This window comes from Diprion similis, chromosome 4 (assembly GCF_021155765.1).
Source record: "Diprion similis isolate iyDipSimi1 chromosome 4, iyDipSimi1.1, whole genome shotgun sequence".
Lineage (NCBI taxonomy): Eukaryota > Metazoa > Arthropoda > Insecta > Hymenoptera > Diprionidae > Diprion > Diprion similis.
The window spans coordinates 11,911,539-11,929,069 of NC_060108.1; the positions used below are offsets into that span (position 1 = coordinate 11,911,539).

The 17,531-nt window shown below is 40.5% G+C and overlaps 2 protein-coding genes across 2 annotated transcripts in view; one reads left to right on the forward strand and one right to left on the reverse strand.

Moving 5' to 3' along the window:
* Nucleotides 1-17,531, forward strand: part of LOC124405424 (protein lifeguard 1-like) — a 339,693-nt gene that overhangs the window by 135,802 nt on the left and 186,360 nt on the right. The window lies entirely within an intron of this gene.
* The window catches only part of LOC124405418 (kelch-like protein diablo), a 62,145-nt gene continuing 54,236 nt past the window's right edge, over nucleotides 9,623-17,531 (reverse strand). The window contains 6 exon segments of the mRNA XM_046880292.1: nucleotides 9,623-9,945; nucleotides 10,542-10,915; nucleotides 11,128-11,470; nucleotides 12,101-12,798; nucleotides 12,975-13,290; nucleotides 13,793-14,097. Of these exon segments, the coding sequence (XP_046736248.1) occupies nucleotides 10,724-10,915; nucleotides 11,128-11,470; nucleotides 12,101-12,798; nucleotides 12,975-13,290; nucleotides 13,793-14,097 (1,854 nt within the window). The 3' untranslated portion in view covers nucleotides 9,623-9,945; nucleotides 10,542-10,723.

Consider the following 17,531-nt stretch of genomic DNA (forward strand, 5'->3'; position numbering starts at 1 on the left):
TTACATGCTACAGCCGCTTAGAATTAAGCAAATCGGAGAAATTTTAGCGAAAAATTACTCCTGGTATCAGGAGAACATCTCAGCCGAGGAGCTCTTCCAAAAAGAGGGACTGATTGATTGACTGCTTGCGACGTTGATACTGTGTGCTTCTATGCATGCCTACTTCCTTGAGAAGGCATGCGATCGCTTGCTTACATGCTACAGCCGCTTAGAATTAAGCAAATCGGAGAAATTTTAGCGAAAAATTACTCCTGGTATCAGGAGAACATCTCAGCCGAGGAGCTCTTCCAAAAACTGGGACTGATTGATTGACTGCTTGCGACGTTGATACTGTGTGCTTTGATGCATGCCTGCTTACTTGAGAAGGCATGCGATCGCTTGCTTACATGCTACAGCCGCTTAGAATTAAGCAAATCGGAGAAATTTTAGCGAAAAATGACTCCTGGTATCAGGAGAACATCTCAGCCGAGGAGCTCTTCCAAAAACAGGGACTGATTGATTGACTGCTTGCGACGTTGATACTGTGTGCTTCTATGCATGCCTACTTACTTGAGAAGGCATGCGATCGCTTGCTTACATGCTACAGCCGCTTAGAATTAAGCAAATCGGAGAAATTTTAGCGAAAAATTACTCCTGGTATCAGGAGAACATCTCAGCCGAGGAGCTCTTCCAAAAACTGGGACTGATTGATTGACTGCTTGCGACGTTGATACTGTGTGCTTTGATGCATGCCTGCTTGCTCGAGAAGGCATGCGATCGCTTGCTTACATGCTACAGCCGCTTAGAATTAAGCAAATCGGAGAAATTTCAGCGAAAAATTACTCCTGGTATCAGGAGAACATCTCAGCCGAGGAGCTCTTCCAAAAACAGGGACTGATTGATTGACTGCTTGCGACGTTGATACTGTGTGCTTTGATACATGCCTGCTTGCTCGAGAAGGCATGCGATCGCTTGCTTACATGCTACAGCCGCTTAGAATTAAGCAAATCGGAGAAATTTCAGCGAAAAATTACTCCTGGTATCAGGAGAACATCTCAGCCGAGGAGCTCTTCCAAAAACAGGGACTGATTGATTGACTGCTTGCGACTTTGATACTGTGTGCTTTGATGCATGCCTGCTTGCTCGAGAAGGCATGCGATCGCTTGCTTACATGCTACAGCCGCTTAGAATTAAGCAAATCGGAGAAATTTTAGCGAAAAATTACTCCTGGTATCAGGAGAACATCTCAGCCGAGGAGCTCTTCCAAAAACTGGGACTGATTGATTGACTGCTTGCGACGTTGATACTGTGTGCTTTGATGCATGCCTGCTTGCTCGAGAAGGCATGCGATCGCTTGCTTACATGCTACAGCCGCTTAGAATTAAGCAAATCGGAGAAATTTTAGCGAAAAATTACTCCTGGTATCAGGAGAACATCTCAGCCGAGGAGCTCTTCCAAAAACAGGGACTGATTGATTGACTGCTTGCGACGTTGATACTGTGTGCTTTGATACATGCCTGCTTGCTCGAGAAGGCATGCGATCGCTTGCTTACATGCTACAGCCGCTTAGAATTGAGCAAATCGGAGAAATTTCAGCGAAAAATTACTCCTGGTATCAGGAGAACATCTCAGCCGAGGAGCTCTTCCAAAAACAGGGACTGATTGATTGACTGCTTGCGACGTTGATACTGTGTGCTTCTATGCATGCCTACTTACTTGAGAAGGCATGCGATCGCTTGCTTACATGCTACAGCCACTTAGAATTAGGCAAATCGGAGAAATTTCAGCGAAAAATTACTCCTGGTATCAGGAGAACATCTCAGCCGAGGAGCTCTTCCAAAAACAGGGACTGATTGATTGACTGCTTGCGACGTTGATACTGTGTGCTTTGATGCATGCCTGCTTGCTCGAGAAGGCATGCGATCGCTTGCTTACATGCTACAGCCGCTTAGAATTAAGCAAATCGGAGAAATTTCAGCGAAAAATTACTCCTGGTATCAGGAGAACATCTCAGCCGAGGAGCTCTTCCAAAAACAGGGACTGATTGATTGACTGCTTGCGACGTTGATACTGTGTGCTTTGATACATGCCTGCTTGCTCGAGAAGGCATGCGATCGCTTGCTTACATGCTACAGCCGCTTAGAATTAAGCAAATCGGAGAAATTTCAGCGAAAAATTACTCCTGGTATCAGGAGAACATCTCAGCCGAGGAGCTCTTCCAAAAACAGGGACTGATTGATTGACTGCTTGCGACGTTGATACTGTGTGCTTTGATGCATGCCTGCTTGCTCGAGAAGGCATGCGATCGCTTGCTTACATGCTACAGCCGCTTAGAATTAAGCAAATCGGAGAAATTTTAGCGAAAAATTACTCCTGGTATCAGGAGAACATCTCAGCCGAGGAGCTCTTCCAAAAACTGGGACTGATTGATTGACTGCTTGCGACGTTCATACTGTGTGCTTTGATGCATGCCTGCTTGCTCGAGAAGGCATGCGATCGCTTGCTTACATGCTACAGCCGCTTAGAATTAAGCAAATCGGAGAAATTTTAGCGAAAAATTACTCCTGGTATCAGGAGAACATCTCAGCCGAGGAGCTCTTCCAAAAACAGGGACTGATTGATTGACTGCTTGCGACGTTGATACTGTGTGCTTTGATACATGCCTGCTTGCTCGAGAAGGCATGCGATCGCTTGCTTACATGCTACAGCCGCTTAGAATTAAGCAAATCGGAGAAATTTCAGCGAAAAATTACTCCTGGTATCAGGAGAACATCTCAGCCGAGGAGCTCTTCCAAAAACAGGGACTGATTGATTGACTGCTTGCGACGTTGATACTGTGTGCTTCTATGCATGCCTACTTACTTGAGAAGGCATGCGATCGCTTGCTTACATGCTACAGCCACTTAGAATTAGGCAAATCGGAGAAATTTCAGCGAAAAATTACTCCTGGTATCAGGAGAACATCTCAGCCGAGGAGCTCTTCCAAAAACAGGGACTGATTGATTGACTGCTTGCGACGTTGATACTGTGTGCTTCGATGCATGCCTGCTTGCTCGAGAAGGCATGCGATCGCTTGCTTACATGCTACAGCCGCTTAGAATTAAGCAAATCGGAGAAATTTCAGCGAAAAATTACTCCTGGTATCAGGAGAACATCTCAGCCGAGGAGCTCTTCCAAAAACTGGGACTGATTGATTGACTGCTTGCGACGTTGATACTGTGTGCTTTGATGCATGCCTGCTTGCTCGAGAAGGCATGCGATCGCTTGCTTACATGCTACAGCCGCTTAGAATTAAGCAAATCGGAGAAATTTCTGCGAAAAATTACTCCTGGTATCAGGAGAACATCTCAGCCGAGGAGCTCTTCCAAAAACAGGGACTGATTGATTGACTGCTTGCGACGTTGATACTCTGTGCTTTGATACATGCCTGCTTGCTCGAGAAGGCACGCGATCGCTTGCTTACATGCTACAGCCGCTTAGAATTAAGCAAATCGGAGAAATTTCAGCGAAAAATTACTCCTGGTATCAGGAGAACATCTCAGCCGAGGAGCTCTTCCAAAAACAGGGACTGATTGATTGACTGCTTGCGACGTTGATACTGTGTGCTTTGATACATGCCTGCTTGCTCGAGAAGGCATGCGATCGCTTGCTTACATGCTACAGCCGCTTAGAATTAAGCAAATCGGAGAAATTTCAGCGAAAAATTACTCCTGGTATCAGGAGAACATCTCAGCCGAGGAGCTCTTCCAAAAACAGGGACTGATTGATTGACTGCTTGCGACGTTGATACTGTGTGCTTTGATGCATGCCTGCTTGCTCGAGAAGGCATGCGATCGCTTGCTTACATGCTACAGCCGCTTAGAATTAAGCAAATCGGAGAAATTTCAGCGAAAAATTACTCCTGGTATCAGGAGAACATCTCAGCCGAGGAGCTCTTCCAAAAACTGGGACCGATTGATTGACTGCTTGCGACGTTGATACTGTGTGCTTTGATGCATGCCTGCTTGCTCGAGAAGGCATGCGATCGCTTGCTTACATGCTACAGCCGCTTAGAATTAAGCAAATCGGAGAAATTTTAGCGAAAAATTACTCCTGGTATCAGGAGAACATCTCAGCCGAGGAGCTCTTCCAAAAACAGGGACTGATTGATTGACTGCTTGCGACGTTGATACTGTGTGCTTTGATACATGCCTGCTTGCTCGAGAAGGCATGCGATCGCTTGCTTACATGCTACAGCCGCTTAGAATTAAGCAAATCGGAGAAATTTCAGCGAAAAATTACTCCTGGTATCAGGAGAACATCTCAGCCGAGGAGCTCTTCCAAAAACAGGGACTGATTGATTGACTGCTTGCGACGTTGATACTGTGTGCTTCTATGCATGCCTACTTACTTGAGAAGGCATGCGATCGCTTGCTTACATGCTACAGCCACTTAGAATTAAGCAAATCGGAGAAATTTCAGCGAAAAATTACTCCTGGTATCAGGAGAACATCTCAGCCGAGGAGCTCTTCCAAAAACAGGGACTGATTGATTGACTGCTTGCGACGTTGATACTGTGTGCTTTGATACATGCCTGCTTGCTCGAGAAGGCATGCGATCGCTTGCTTACATGCTACAGCCGCTTAGAATTAAGCAAATCGGAGAAATTTCAGCGAAAAATTACTCCTGGTATCAGGAGAACATCTCAGCCGAGGAGCTCTTCCAAAAACAGGGACTGATTGATTGACTGCTTGCGACGTTGATACTGTGTGCTTTGATGCATGCCTGCTTGCTCGAGAAGGCATGCGATCGCTTGCTTACATGCTACAGCCGCTTAGAATTAAGCAAATCGGAGAAATTTCAGCGAAAAATTACTCCTGGTATCAGGAGAACATCTCAGCCGAGGAGCTCTTCCAAAAACAGGGACTGATTGATTGACTGCTTGCGACGTTGATACTGTGTGCTTTGATGCATGCCTGCTTGCTCGAGAAGGCATGCGATCGCTTGCTTACATGCTACAGCCGCTTAGAATTAAGCAAATCGGAGAAATTTCAGCGAAAAATTACTCCTGGTATCAGGAGAACATCTCAGCCGAGGAGCTCTTCCAAAAACAGGGACTGATTGATTGACTGCTTGCGACGTTGATACTGTGTGCTTTGATGCATGCCTGCTTGCTCGAGAAGGCATGCGATCGCTTGCTTACATGCTACAGCCGCTTAGAATTAAGCAAATCGGAGAAATTTTAGCGAAAAATTACTCCTGGTATCAGGAGAACATCTCAGCCGAGGAGCTCTTCCAAAAAGAGGGACTGATTGATTGACTGCTTGCGACGTTGATACTGTGTGCTTCTATGCATGCCTACTTCCTTGAGAAGGCATGCGATCGCTTGCTTACATGCTACAGCCGCTTAGAATTAAGCAAATCGGAGAAATTTTAGCGAAAAATTACTCCTGGTATCAGGAGAACATCTCAGCCGAGGAGCTCTTCCAAAAACTGGGACTGATTGATTGACTGCTTGCGACGTTGATACTGTGTGCTTTGATGCATGCCTGCTTACTTGAGAAGGCATGCGATCGCTTGCTTACATGCTACAGCCGCTTAGAATTAAGCAAATCGGAGAAATTTTAGCGAAAAATGACTCCTGGTATCAGGAGAACATCTCAGCCGAGGAGCTCTTCCAAAAACAGGGACTGATTGATTGACTGCTTGCGACGTTGATACTGTGTGCTTCTATGCATGCCTACTTACTTGAGAAGGCATGCGATCGCTTGCTTACATGCTACAGCCGCTTAGAATTAAGCAAATCGGAGAAATTTTAGCGAAAAATTACTCCTGGTATCAGGAGAACATCTCAGCCGAGGAGCTCTTCCAAAAACTGGGACTGATTGATTGACTGCTTGCGACGTTGATACTGTGTGCTTTGATGCATGCCTGCTTGCTCGAGAAGGCATGCGATCGCTTGCTTACATGCTACAGCCGCTTAGAATTAAGCAAATCGGAGAAATTTCAGCGAAAAATTACTCCTGGTATCAGGAGAACATCTCAGCCGAGGAGCTCTTCCAAAAACAGGGACTGATTGATTGACTGCTTGCGACGTCGATACTGTGTGCTTCTATGCATGCCTACTTACTTGAGAAGGCATGCGATCGCTTGCTTACATGCTACAGCCACTTAGAATTGGCGAACTGGAGAAATTTTAGCCAAAAATTACTCCTGGTATCAGGAGAACATCTCAGCCTAGGAGGTCTTCTACGAACGGGTACGGTTGCCTATAATAAGGCACTTTTACTTGACGTAAGATTGGTGGCCTATAATTAGGCACTTCAATGTTATGTAAGATTGGTTGCCTATGATTAGGCACTCCGACGGCACGTAAGATTGGTGGCCTATAATTAGGCACTCTAATGTTATGTAAGATTGGTTGCCTATAATTAGGCACTCTGACGGTACGTAAGATTGGTTGCCTATAATTAGGCACTCTGCCGGTACGTAAGATGGGTTGCCTATAGTTAGGCACTTTTTGATACTCAATACTGGTTGCCTATCATTAGGCACTTATACATCATGCAGGACTGGTTGCCTCTAATTAGGCGGTTTGAAAATTAATCGAAATGGCCCTCGTCAATTACGCTATCATCACTCTGTTACTTAGACACAATTTTGTAGAAATTTCTGATGACATGCAGTGGGGACAGGTAAGTCATAAGTCATAAATTCTATATTCATATTTTTATTCAGGGTCCACATACATGTTATCAACGATTAGTTTTATGGACGTAGGATTCTTATTTTCTATTCAAATTCATATAAAAATAATAAACAAGAAGATTGGTTACAGAAACCAAAAAACAAAATACCTGCAACTATACCTTTGGCGAATATAGAGTTAAGCTTGATAATCCCAATGAAATTCTTAATACTAAGTTGAAACGCTTCAGCATCACAGGTAAGGAATTAAGTGAGGCAACAGATCAGCCTCCTATCTCTAAAATTAAATTCCTACCCCTTTGAATTCTCGGCGAAATTTTTACCGACCTTGAAACATGCTAGAAGCAATTCTTTGATGCACTATATCGACGTAATTTTGAGAGATAACTTGATCCTGAAATAAAAAGTTCTTTGGTCCACGAAATGTGAAAAAGTCAGCACAAAATATACACCACGAAAACCGAAAAATGGAAGGTCCGTGGGTTGGGGGAAATTCCACAGAATCGAGAAAATTTTGCTTTGATATTAATGAACCATTATTCCTCGATTTCTCATGAACTCACGTTCAACTATTCAAGATCGATAATGCGATAATAAACAGCCATAAACGACCAACTAAAGATTACATCACATAACATGGGATTGGATGAGAAATACGGCCCATTTACAGAGAATTTATTTGCATTCTCATAAGTAATCCATTGACTATCAAAAGTCGGGATAGCGAGCGCTATCAATCAGCTGCATACAAACGATTCCCGGAAAAATTAATCCTATCAGAGTAGATGAGGGGCTAATTGTAAGTATATGGAGCCCACAGCTGGGCTCTCATTTATATTACTCCGTGGTTCAAACTACGAGAATCTCCGAACTCTCATCCTCTTTATCGCAGAGCAAATTACCGCGCGCAAAGTGAATTTTTCTAGGGTAAAGTAAACGAAGCGACCGTGGCGCTTACCGTTTACGCTTGATTGGTATCATGACGGTACGGTAGTCTGTACTCAGTTCACATTATTGACGACGAGCAGCGACACACAACATAAGAATCAATAGATGGAATTCGAAAACACAAGAGAAATAGCGATAAAGAACAATGTTTTTTTGTATTTTGTTAAACCTGAATAATTTAATAGTATTTCACAATAAATCGTACATTTCTTTTTTTTTTCAATAAAATTATAAAGCATCAAGTGAAGAATCGTGTTTTCTTTTTTAACTTCGATGAATACTTTTATCAAACCAAATGAAAAAATTATTTTTTGAACAGTCAAGGGGCTTCGCCTTTTAATCACATCGCCTTCCCATTCGCTAAAGTTTCTGCTTTATTCTCGTATTTTGACAAGTGTGATGGCCGCCTACGCTTTGCTCGGGCGACTAACTTCACACTTGTCAAAATCACCTTTCTCACCACTATGCTCAATGCTGTGTTTGCCGTTGATTTGAATTGCAATACAATTGTCAACTATTATTTGTACTTTAATAGCAAGATATGTATTCTATCCCTTGACTTACTTTTATGATACAGCTACAGTTATTTACTCAACCGAAATTTCTTATGTCAGCACTGAGATTTTTAGTGAAATTTCAATTCGAGTTTCAAAAACGATACTTGTTTAATACGTGCTTTCATAATAATTGAAGAGGTAGATACATTAGGAATAATTTCAGCAAGTTTAACAAATATATTTTCGTTAACATTATTTTCGGACACGTATTTCATCAATATATACAGAATTAATATCGTGTTCAAAATTTACGTTGCTCAAATGTTATTTTGTGAATTGAACATCTTACAAGACATTGTGCAGTTCTGTAAACGGAACATTTGTTTAAAAAATAACTCTTCAATATACTTATGCATTGTGTAGAGCAGCAGCTAATGTATTCGACAAAAGCATTACTATGAACGAAATGAAAAACTTAATAAGCTACTAGCTAATTAATTATTTTTATCTATTACCTATGATTGTTATTGATCTGCATTTCAATTTATGCATTATGGTAATAAACCCTTCTCTCGCAGCTATAATTTAAAAGAAAAACAATTTTATGTAAAGAATAATCTTTTTTCTTCTAATACATTAAAGTATGTGATATAATAGAAAGTTGTACAAGCAGGTAAGTAAAATTTTCCCATCAGGTCAACGCAAGACCTCAAATGTATAAATTGAAGTGCGTTATTATCATTAATTATATGACACAACTTGTTTTAGGTATGTTATCCTAGTTGTGTGCGGTACAAACAACTCTGTTCCAACTAATTTTTGTAAATTCCCTCGCAATAAATTTAAGAGAGGACTACATTTGTCATGTGGCTAACAATAAGCTGGTATTTTACACCAATACAATAAAGTAACCCAGCTGAGTGTAACATGAAATTTTGAATGTTCTTTTCGTTTATTTGTTAATCTCCTACTTACTTTAACGTTGTCGGAAAAAAGAAGGCATAAATAAAATGAAGCTATTTGAGTAATCAATTACTAATGAATAATAATCAATGATAAACGATTATTGGTGATCGTTTTGTAGCTGAGATTATAATCAGTCAAAAATGAGTGCGAGCTCATTTCAGGTGACAGTTTCAAATGGAAAAGGGATACATGAATAGAAATATGCATGGTTTGAAATTGTAACTGGGGTCATGTTATGGCGCAAAAATAAATATAAGAAACTTCGATGTTAGCAAAAGAAAAAAAAAAAGAGTATATTTTAGTAAACATTACATACAATACTATTTCGAGTCATAATCATAAAAATATTGCTTGTTCTTGACAAAAGTATGTAAAAATCAAGGAAGAAAACTTATTTACACGCTCTTTATCTCACAACCTTATTTTTTTCTAAACAGCTGAGGATGTCGGCAGTTGAAATTATGCGCAAATACCTAGCAATATTTATATATGTCTTTTGGGGAAATGCTTGACTTTTGTCATTCTATACTTATTCAGGGTGTCCAGCAACACCTGACTTGAAAATTCCCGTATAATTCCCGTATTTTCCCAGACTTTCCCTATTTTCCCTATTTTATAAAAATTCCCGGACATTTAGAACATTATTTTGTGCTGCATAATCACTGAATATTAGTTGTTTTAAATAGTAATCTGTAAATACACATGATACTTATTGTAAATAATATGCTCGTTGATGAACATAAATTTTCGAATCAGTGGAATTTCCCGAAAAAAAGGATTGCACATCCCTATGCCCTGCGTAAGGCGGTGCCCTAGTCGATTTCGATGTTGACGTACATAATATATACAAATATCGAAGTCCACATATCTCAAAAAAAAAAAAATTCCCGTGTTATTTAAATGGGAAATCAAAGAACGCGATGAGGCACCTCTTAATATTAATATTAAGAGCTCAAACTTTCGCAGAATTTGTATTTAATCATTTTGAACGATATTTGCATGGTAATTAGAAAGGAATGAATTTTTTTTTTGGACCACCCTACAGCCCCATTCTATCCACAATTCAGAACAGATACACCTCAATGCATTTGCATTTGACGCAGAAATAAATAAATGGCATGAATCATACGAAGTTACGGTTGCGATTTCGTAAAATCTGTGCCATTTTTTTTATTTCTGCGTCAAATAAAAAAGTGTTCAGTTTTTTTGTTCAGAATTGCTTATAAAATGGGGCTGTTACGTCGTTTTTGCGTTTCAGATACGTTAACTTCGATATTTGGATACATGTACTTCACCGTCGAAATCGGCCAAGGCACCACCTTAACGTGAAATGAGTTGAGTAGGGTTCTCATTTATTAAAACTAGGTGGAAATTTAATGCAAGTTTAATTTGTTGAAAAAATTCCCGGCTGCTATATGAAGTTCCCGTATGTTTCCCACATTTTCAAGGGCACTTTCAAATTACCGTATAATTCCCGGTTTTCCAGGAATTCCCAGTCGCTGGACACCCTGTCATTATATGATGCTCATGGAGCGACGGTAGCGTTTTCTAGTTGTTGTTATGGCGATAGGAACAGAAAGAGGTGCTGTTGGAGTTGTAGGGATTGTGAAACTTTCAGCTTGTTGAGCTGAAGTGGGGGGCCTGAGCTACCAAATATAATTCTCAGTTTGTGGGGCTCGCATCACTCCAACGCCACCGCCTAGCCTTCGATAATTCATGCAGCCACACAACCGCCATTGATTTTGCTCTGGGTCGTAAACTTCGATTGTTTTTAGATATGCTGTTCCATCAAATCCACCAACGGCATAAAGTTGTCCGTTCACAACTGCCAAACCGACCTGTATGGAACACAGCGATAGTTAGAGAAAATAATTATAAAATATACATTATTTACTAAATTAAAAATTGAATAGTAGAGGAGAGATTAGTCAAGTCTAGAGACAAAATACTAAAAGTTTTGAAATCTCAGTGATCTATGAAATTTGTGACAGAGTACAATAAAAATATGTGAAATTTAATGAAAATTTTCGAGGGCTGTTCAAATTCTTACCCCACTTCTCCTAGACGTCATGGCCACAATGGGACTCCAAGAGTTAGTGAGAGGGTGATATTTTTCGGCGCTAGATAGCTCCATGCAATCGTCTCTTCCGCCGACTGCGTATATAAGATTATTGAACACTGCACAACCAAGGTGTTTGCGTCTTGTTGACATCGGCGAAACTTGCGACCACTTATTTTGTCTAGGATCGTATCTTTCTACTGTAGTCAGGGGCGATTGACCATCGGACCCGCCGATCGCGTACAAATATCCTCCTAGCACAGCAACTGCAACTCCTAGTCTCCGGGTTGTCATCGGCGCGACTTTGGACCACTTGTTCTCCTTCGGATCGTATCTGATCAGGGTAAATAGTGTTTTTATTGATTAAATTTGGATAGTTTATCCTACAGTAATTAGAGATCAATGATTTTCTGAATGTAAGGTAGCATGACGGATAAAAGATCTTTAGTTTTTAAGCCATGACACATAAAATTTAACTTCACACAGTTCTTTTTTCAGAGAAAAAATAAAACAAGGGAAATTAATACAATCATCTTGAAAAGCGAAAAGTTGGGTTTCCACTAGATGTGTGACACATGTCAAAGTCTAAAGAATCACCTCTGACCACTTTTAGCAGGATTTCGCAAGGTGTGTGCGTGTGATCCATTTTTTGTCTGCCAATATCTTGAGAACGAATGAACGGATTTCGATGATTTTGGTCAGAATTAACGAAACTTTTTTTTTCACTTAAAACTGATTACATTTCGAATTTGACTGGCCTGGTAGTTTTCGATAATTCGAATAACAAAACAAATTATTTCATTACATCATGTTTTTTCAGCCTCAAATGCACAGTTAGCCAAATTCACATGTGCACGAACTGAAGTTAAATTAGTCAATTTTATCTATTTCGAAAAACTTGTTTGTTATCTGGATGTTTCGAAACCACATTTTATTCCTCTTTCTACCCCTGTTATTCAATTACCTTTCTACGTGATTTAGACATTGCACGCCATCCTGCCCGCCAACGGCATATAGGAATCCGTCCAAAACGGCAACACCGACACTAGTACGGCACGAAGTTGTCGGTGCGACATCACACGACCATTGATTAGTCTGGGGATCATATCTCTCGATGCTATTTAGGTAGCTTTGTCCGTCATGGCCTCCAACTGCGTATAGCAAGTCATTAAGAACCGCAACCCCAACACCGCATCTTCTTTTGCTCATAGGCGCTACCATTTTCCAGTCAGCTGTGTTGGGGTCGAATCTTTCAACACTAGCGATTGCATCCCCTGAACACCATCCTCCTACAGCGAACAAAACTTCTCCCCGTCGCGTTGGCTTCCTTGGTCTTGTTCGTGGACCCTGCATTAAGGGACGTTCTTGTGGTAGCAACAGATAGTTTTTCGCTTCGTCGACTAAATCCCGACACGCGTCGTCCGAACGAACGAGCAAATCCGATCCTACTGTTCCTACTAGGAACTTTGGACTCAGAAGTGGGAGTCGCACGTGTTGTAACACTAGTGCTAGATGTTGCCTCCGTTCTGTTACATTGTACTTTACCCAGTTCATTACTGCGCTAAAAACTTGCTCCTCTGTTCGGACGTTCAATTCGTCTGATGATATGATATCCACTAGCTGACCCACAGGGAGCAACAGGAACTCTTCGCTTTCCATTACCTGTATTAATGATGATAGTATTAGAGAGTTTTATCCAAGGTAGTCATCAAATTAAGGATTATAAAAAAATGAATAATTTTTAAAATACTATGTAATCAAGAATATGTTATATCAAAAACTCTACACAGCTATGTGGAATAAATTAAAATGCCAGCTTTCACTTTGCAAACACAAACCTCTTGAAAATTGTGCTGGGTAAATTTATCGGCGATGCGTAAAAGTTCTCTGCAAGAGTGAGTATCGGCAAAGGCGCGAATGCCAAGGCAGTTTGATGGGTCTAGTTGTCGTTTAAGAAATTCACAACAAACATCTTGGATCTCGGCGAGCTGGAGAAGGCAAGCTGCTGGTAAGAGAGTCTGAACATTTGCTTCTTCAACTATTATTTGAGAAGTATAGCAAAAGTCTATTAGCTGCTCCATTGCGACTTCATCGATGTCCCTAATGGTTACTTCTGTTTGTCTCGACTCTGCCAATTCCCCGGTAAACATTGCCCTGCAAAATGAATCGAATTAATCTCACAGTATTTCATAGAAGAATTAAATATTCTGCAAATTGTAGATTAGAAGGGAACGAGAATTGAATGGAATTAGTAATCAAGTTTTCAGCTATTTATATTACTTAGGCTGTCAATTACGGGAATCTGCTAATTTTTCATTGGATTATACAAAATTTCAGATATTTATGAAAACAATGATTACAAATTCTTCCAATAGGTGAAAATTCGCATAATCTGAGCGGTTAAAACTATTTGAAAAATTGTTGTAAGCTTACACAATGTTAAAAAAAATTTCATCAAAATCTATGAAACTGTTTTTGAAATTCCTAAGTAGGGAAATATTTGTAGTAGCGAGGAATCTGCAGAATGATGTGATAATATCCATCTGAAACCTTTTTATTTGTTTTGATATCTGCATAGGTTTAATGTGTATGACTAAAGCACATACTCGTTTCGTTTAGGTAAATTCTTAATCGGTGTACAAAAGGATGTAGTTACCTGAAATACGGGCTGCACGCGGAGAGTATGACTCTGTGAGCAAATATTTTCCTCGTTCCCACGTTGAGTACAACGTCGCAAAGTTCTCTGTGTCTTCGCAATACATTTAATTCCGTCAGGGTGGCGCCGGGGTGCTTCTCGGAGGTGTGGCCAAGGCGTAGAGGGGACGGAGCTCGCTCCACCACCATTTCGCCCATTCTCTGTGAGGCCTGGGCACCGATGCCTGCACTCCCCGAGGCGCCCCGAGACCCCCCGGCTAATTGGAGGCGCAGCGGGGGTGACGCCCAACCCCACACCGAGTCTATCTGCAACACCATTCATTCATCCACCAACGAGGGTCTCAGACTTATTCTTCCCAGGCTGCTCTATTTCATGCGCTGTGTCTGTATGTGTGTCTTTCGTTATTCCTGCGACGATAATCTTGTGTTTAATATGCGATTTTCAAAATACGCTGTAGATTTTCTTGTTCAATCTTTACTGGCTTATGTTTCAAATTACGTACACATATATCTTGAAACGTAAATTCTCATAATGCTATTGCAGCTCTGTATAAGTACATAGAAAGTTTAGGGTTTAGATATCATGTGAATGGTGTAAAGCGATGCATCGAGTTAATTTGAGGTTGGTAATCAGTTTGAAAATTTTCGGGGACGTTTGGGATTCAAGATATGAAGTGTATTCACTATTGAAATTGGTCAGCGAAGAAGAATAAGGAGTTAGGGAGTCGAGGAAGTAATGAATACAGAAAACAGATAAAAGTATGCAGTAGGTATGTATATGAATGTTGTGTACGTACTTTTGATACTTTCCTGTACCACCAGGATAGGAATAAAAGAATCGTGCGTTCCCCGCGAACAGCGGAACGATTATTATAACCGCATAATCAGTGCAACGAGAACACACAACGCTTATTAGTTTGAAAATATTTTTCCCATTTCTAACACCACAGTCAAGACATCAGTGTAAATTTTATATCACAGCTTTCATTTCGATATACGTTCGCGTAGTACTCCAACACCTCATGACTACTCAATGACGTATAGTATCAAATATCGTCTATACCTACTCTGTTATTCGGAATAGTCCTAGAAATCTTAACATCCGATTGGTTCTTTTGACCATTAATTATGCTTAGTACGCAGACAGGTAACCTGGTACAAGATCTGACCCACGGTCTTACTTACCGACCGAAACGTCCGTTCTATCATTGGTACCAACTAACCAAACTCCAAATGTGAGTGCCCCGTAACCAGATCATTTAAGGAAACTGCCTAACCATCCGAGTATCCCTAGATGAGGTATAACATCAAATAGTATTAATCAAAAGTCTAAAAACCGTATTACGCGAACCTCACATTACTCGAAGTTATAATATTATCATTTTATTATTACAATTTAGTAATACCATTATATCCAATCACTACGTAACACTCAAATTGGAAACACGTAGATTAGAGCCTTATTATAGGCAACTCACGCTACATACACTCTATAGCCAGGGCGATAAATAGGACTGTATTGCAAAAGGTAAATAATAAATATAGTTGCGGAATCTTCAAAACCGTGAATATAAATTATCCAGCATGACGAATTATAGAATCCTTTCCGAAATGCCGTATTAAAGGCAACGCGCATAAACGTTTGGAGGCAATGTAAGTCTCTAATGCGGATACAATAACGAAACCACTGAGGGTAAGCCAACTCATTTAGACACGTAAAATTAAACCCTTTAGGTCAATCACACCCATACCAGTTTTGGAAATAAAACACAACGATGTATGTACAAACATTAACTTTTTACAAATCTCAGTAAGACTTCCAAGTAATGGACCTAAATTGTATACGTAGCAACGTCGTTTAACTGGCAACCAGAATCATAAGAGCGATTCTTAGGCACCTTATAAGGCGATCTACCCCACCAAAAAATACACTCGTAGAAGTAAATATTACGGAACGTGTATACAAGCTTATCCTAAGATAATTAAGTATTTCAGATTTCAACAAACTAATTCCGTTAAGGATAAACTATTCAAGCAGTTATAAGTAATTGCAACAACGCGATCCTAGTATTCAAGATTGATATTGCATGAACTATATATTGTTTCCCAACTAACCGTTAAGACGAACTAAACCATTGTTACAATATCCTGCAGTACGGTAGAATATTCTCGAAGCGAAACTATACTTATAATATAACACCCCGTAGACTCGAGAACGCTGAAATTGTTAAAAAACCAAAATCAACATAATGTCCGCGTAAAGTTCACACGAATAGAATAGTAAGAAACAGCGATCTGGAGCATACGCACGTTGTACAAACGAAGGCCATCCCATGTAAAGTTACGTTAGATTTTGAACTTCTACAGTACTGCTACCAAGGGATTGCGCGCCTAGAGCACGTACGGCCACCTACATTAGCGCACCGCATGAACACGCATATACATAATTCAGTAATAAAGGATAAATGCCGAAATTTTTACGTCTTGAAATAAGGAGAAGAAGCACGGTGGTCTGGTGCAAGAGTTGGGGAGAAGGTCCAAAGTCCAACTTTGCACTTGATACCAACAAGTCCCATAGCATGCTAACCTAGTTGTAATGCTTAGAATAGGAAGAATAAATACGTTGTTGTGGGGCAATGCTTGAAGGGGATGATTCACACCCCTACCATTACCGATGTGGATAAATACGAGCATCCAACGTTAATTCGCTCTTTTCGTTTTCACTTCCAGATTGCTACTTGTTCTCGGTAGACTTTCGCGGTAAATTCCTCTACCCGTTGCATTCCAATAACGTTACTCTGTCTAAATTTCTCACGATTTGATTCCATTATATTGAAAGTTTTCATACCTATTTTGCATCTTCAAGGCTTAGAGTATACGGAGTTCAATCGAATTCTAAAATTCAGTTCAGTGTTTCTTGATAAAAAAAAACCTTGTATCGCCGCAGCTTCAAATTCAAATGCAAATCCAAAGGGGTAAGCCTTACTTTTTTGGTCATTTTTGGAGCCGGAAATTTCTGGTCTCGGATTCGATTTGCATGACCCTTTCTAGAGTAATTCGACCCCCAGGAACTCAGAAAACAAATAAAAAAAATAGCGGAATAGGAACAGCAGCAGAGAAATGACGACGAAAATCATGAGTTTTTCGGCTGTAACTTTTGAACTAGTCATCCATTAAAAGGTAAGGAAACCTTAATTTAATAATTTATAACAAACATTCCCTTTTTCCTGGTTTTATCTGATTAGTGCGATAGAACAACCGTTGTCCATGTATTTCAGTATTTTATCAGGAATTGGTGACTCAAACTACTGAAGTGAGTCTAACTGTACTTTGGCGATCGATTCTAGTGTCTCTCTAGAGTACGCTGCAAAAAAATTGTGTTACCAACAAACGTGGGAAAAAACTCAAGAGTTCTATTAACCTTTGGTTTATACTTCATCATCCAGCTCGATTCAGGTGGTAATGTTTTGCAATAGGTTGTCGCATAAGTGTCCTATGATAAAGCATTGAGTGTCACCCCGTTGTACGCGAAGCTAATTGCAGTAGTTGGAAGTGCTCCAAGGACATGAGTGACATCGCGTTCTCCGGTGTCCCTAGATCTACATACATACTGGGTATGTTCCGAGCTAGCTGCCAACACTAAAAACTCCCTAGGAGAGAGGTAGAGCTACTCCCAAACTCGGGAGCGCAAAAGAGATAAAAGATTATCGACAGTACTGGGAGTTAATTTCGGAATGCAC